Source organism: Trachymyrmex septentrionalis, unplaced genomic scaffold, assembly GCF_001594115.1.
Source record: "Trachymyrmex septentrionalis isolate Tsep2-gDNA-1 unplaced genomic scaffold, Tsep1.0 scaffold6, whole genome shotgun sequence".
NCBI lineage: Eukaryota > Metazoa > Arthropoda > Insecta > Hymenoptera > Formicidae > Trachymyrmex > Trachymyrmex septentrionalis.
In genome coordinates, this window is record NW_017305778.1 from 1,791,267 (window position 1) to 1,795,688 (window position 4,422).

Genomic DNA, 4,422 nt, shown 5'->3' on the forward strand with positions numbered 1-4,422 from the left:
AAATATAAAAAGTGTCGAATTGTATAATTTAGCTTATTATTATTATTGTTGTTGTTATTGTTATTATTATTATTATTATTATTATTATTATTATTATTATTATTAGTATTACTATTATTAGTATTGCTGTGTCTGTAGTCATGAAGCTAAGATCAAGAGCGTAACATTTAGATTCAAAATTACGCAGAGCGGTGAAGGAAGATGGAACTAGTAATTTGATTCGCAAACACAATTTATTTTCTTTTGTTCTCTCCTACCACGTCCGCGTCGGTCTGTCCTTCCTTCTTCTCTTAGCCTTGAATCTTCTTACTCTTTGATTCACTTATCACGCTAAAAGACGATTTACTAATGGACAGACATCTGCGGGACGACTTTTACTTTGCTACCTTCTTCAACGTATGCTCGCATTTTATCGCTCCTTTTTATATCCTCTCTCTCTCTTTTATTTAAAAAAAAATTTTATTAATTCTTATTAATTCTTTTTCTGTCCGTACTATATGCAATGTCGTGTACCAATTATGACAACGCTCGCAAATATCTCCTGACTTAATCGGCTTTTTTTTTCGAAATTTATCGCGTTATCAGAGGCGGATGTATCTGTCCTTTTAATCTTAAAGCATGGCAACACGTTTATAGCGAAGCGCACCGTGAACGATATAGAGGCGTCAATTCAATCCACAAACGGGATTTATCGTCTCATCTCCTTTCTGCCTCTCATCCCCGCCGTAGATCTCTCGTCTGCCTCGATTTTCTTATCGTGCGGAAAGATTCGACTTCTTTCTTCGGGGAGTTACTCTCCGAAGATTTCTAAAGTGCTTTCTTTTTTTCTTCTTTCGGATCTTTCGGAAATGACGCTTATCCAGAGTCATCATTGTTCGATTTGTATCATTCCACAATTCTACTGCACTCTCGAAAAGTTTCGATCGAATATAGTAAATTGAAAGTCGGGCTTATAGCGCCCAACGTTGACGAGTTGTCAAACGAGTTACAACGTCGTGGAAGACGATATTAACGGATTACGCGCGCTCACGCCTAAAGCTAAATCGATTCTCTCTGAATAATCGATTCATTACCTAGCACGCGAGATAGGTGTATTGCTTGCGGCGCATCGAAGGATCCTTCCCAATGTACACACGTCCTAACCCTCGGCTTCTAAGAAATTACTTTCATGAATCGCAGTTTGCCGAGAGAAATTAGTACCGTCTGTAAATTATTCTTAAGTCAGAGAATTACGATCACGATCCTCGCTACCTAAAGGAATTACATTGGAAATTAACTTTCGAATCGTCTTTTAAATTGGATTTATATATTTGCGTAGAGTTTTCTGCTAGAGTACGATTAAACTCTTCCAATATTGACGTGTTGATACTGTCACTTGATACTGTCGCGTTAATACTGTTACTTCGACGCAATTAACATGTTAATACTTTAATCTATCCCTTTTTTTCCATCGTTTGTTTATATCCTCACGGATAAAATTTCTTGCAACGGTATAAAAATACAGCTCTTTGCTATAAACCTTAAATATTGTCTCTCTTCCGTGGAAAAACGAGCTGTCGTTTACCTCGGCTTTATACCAAGAGGCCAGGGCGGTGGAAAAATGAAAGGATCGTAAAGTGGTGAAAACTTTATATTTCAAAGGTGTCAACAACGCTCGAGTAATGTCTGACTAACGAGAAACAACGTTTAACGGGATACCTGCGAGCCTGTACCACGATCGAGCCGTAATCGTTTTCTTGAACGACGCCATCATCGAGAAAATACAAAGCGGATAATGTAGAATAGCATTCAGTTGGATGGTTTCCTACGACAGGGTTAAATAATATACAGTTTTAATGCAAAACGTGACTTTTTCGTTGACTATGAGCGACATTTCGTTTAAAAAGCGCAAATTACATGTTTTTAAATATTGCATTTGAAAAAAAGGCTAACAAAAAGTTAATCTGACACATCTATTTAGCCTGAAAATGAATGAGTACCATATTTCGTCGTATAACAAATTAAAAGAGCCGGTGAGGCATTTAAAAGATTACAAATTTAATGTAACATTTAATGTGATTTACTTATATTTATATGTTCTTTCATTTCTCGTTCTTCCTAATTAATTTTTAATTTATCAAATATGGTAGTCATTTTTATTAATAATAAATATATGAAATAAAAAATTCTCTTAGAAAAGTGGTTTAAAAGAAAGTCATTATTCAACTTATTTCAATATACCTTCAATAATTGGAAAATCAAAAGAAATTATTACGATGCATAATAAAATAGTGTTCTTGATTAAAAGATTGCCCTTTCGTAAATAGAACGTAGCAGGAAATTTAAAGCTTCAAAGTTAAAATACATGAAATTTTTTATTCTGCGTTACTAAATGCTTTCTTTTTAATTTTTGTTGATATATATTGTTTCTAAGTAATTGATTTTATACATTTTGCTTCTAAGCAACCCTGTCGTATTATGTTATAATTCATATATGTTAAACTTGCGCAATCTCCGTGTGCTCTACGGATTCTCTCACTTTCGGTGATTTTGCGATCTTTAGAACGTCTTTTAAAGGCGGTGTCACTGAAATCGCTGCGCTTTCTTCTGAGAGTATGAATTCTTCATGAACAGGCGGGGATTCGAAATGATGGCCGGAACTTTTGTAATGCTCGTGATCGTGATTTTCGACCACATGGTGGTGATGATCCTCATGATGCTTATGATGATGATCATGTCCATGCTTATGATGGTGATCTTCGTGATGCTTATGATCTTCGTGATGCTTGTGATGATGTTTGTGCTCGTGTCCCTCGTGATGCTTATGATCCTCATCGTGATGATGATTCTCATGATGATCATGATGATGTTTATGGTCGTGGCCATGTTTGTGATGATGGTCTTCGTGATGATGATGCTTGTGATCCTCGTGATGTCCATGTTTATGGTCATGTCCGTGTTTGTGGTGATGATCCTCATGATGAGCGTGATGATGTTCTTCGTGATGGCCGTGCTTGTGCTCATGTCCGTGGTGATGCTTATGTTCCTCCTTATGCTCGTGCTTATGATGCGCTTTGTGATCGTGTCCATGATGATGATGATGTTTCTCAGTTTCCTTATGACTGTGATGATGATGATGCTCGTTAACATGATGATGGTCATGGTGATGATGGTGCTCGTTATGATGATGATGCTTATGATGATGGTGATGCTCAGAATGGTGTTTATGTTCTTCGTGGTGTTCATGCTTTGAATGGTGATGATGTCCGTGATGATGCTTATGCTCTTCATGATGTTTATGCTCATGACCATGCTTATGACCGTGTTTGTGGTGATGTCCATGCTTATGTTCATGGCCATGATGATGCTTATGATCAGAATGGTGTTTATGTCCGTGATCATGATGATGATCATGGTGATGATGATGATCTTGATGATGTTTGTGATCTTCGTGATGTTTATGTTCTTCATGATGACCATGCTCGTGCTTATGTTCATGACCATGATGATGCTTGTGTTCGTGATGATGGCCGTGCTTATCATGGTGGTCATGATGCGAATGATGATCATGATGATGTCCGTGATGATGTCCGTGTTTATGGTGGAAGGAATGGGATTTATGATGGAATGACCTGTCGAAATCATGAATTCTACGTCGTAATCTAGGAATCGGTGGGGTCACGATTGTGACATGACCAAGCGACGGTGATGTCTCGGTTATCCGCGTGATAATCTGCTTTGGTTGCGGAGTGATTCGACGTGATGAAACGATACTGGCATCGAAACCCGCGCCAAAAGTTGTCTCGAGAAGTGGAAGTGGAGTTTGACCATTTAGTGGTAACAATGGCTCTGGAAAGGTTAGCCCGAGATCGGCCAGCTGTCGTTTCTTCTGATTTCTTTCGATTGGCGCGATAATGCCCGGTAGATTCTTGGGCACGAACGGTCGAGGTGGCTGCAATTGTCCCAGCAGCTTGATGGAGCCAACCAGTTCTTGTTTGGTCGCCGACACCTGTGGTCGAATCTCATCTCGTGTTTTAGGTTCCTGGCCAGTCGCTGCTGCCAGCAACAGACCAATGACCGGAAACCACGCCTAGGATGACAGACGAGCTCGGTAAATGGAACTTATTCGTGGAGCGATGTCTTTTGGATTGTTAATCTGACAATAACTTATTATTATTGCCGAATTTTGATTAGTTATAGACGGAAAAATATAACGTTGTGCCAGCAACATTAGTCAATAGCATTCTAATTGAAAAATAATATTGTTTCAATAATGATATTACTAAAACATGTAACATTGTATTAGAATAAGAGCATGGCGTGTTTGTTTAACTAATACTGTCATAAAATTATTTTTAATTAGCTTACTGGCTAATACTGTTAATATAATCATTTTTTTTCTATAATAATTATAATACTTATATAAGGATATGACATCTTAGA

At 37.7% G+C, this 4,422-nt stretch overlaps 1 protein-coding gene across 1 annotated transcript in view; it reads right to left on the reverse strand.

Annotated features, from left to right (window-relative positions):
* Nucleotides 1-2,380: 2,380 nt before the first annotated feature.
* LOC108752206 (histidine-rich glycoprotein-like) overlaps nt 2,381-4,422 on the reverse strand; it is a 4,521-nt gene continuing 2,479 nt past the window's right edge. The window contains exon 2 of the mRNA XM_018492883.1: nt 2,381-4,069. Within this exon, the coding sequence (XP_018348385.1) occupies nt 2,477-4,069 (1,593 nt within the window). The 3' untranslated portion in view covers nt 2,381-2,476. The remainder of the gene's footprint in view (nt 4,070-4,422) is intronic.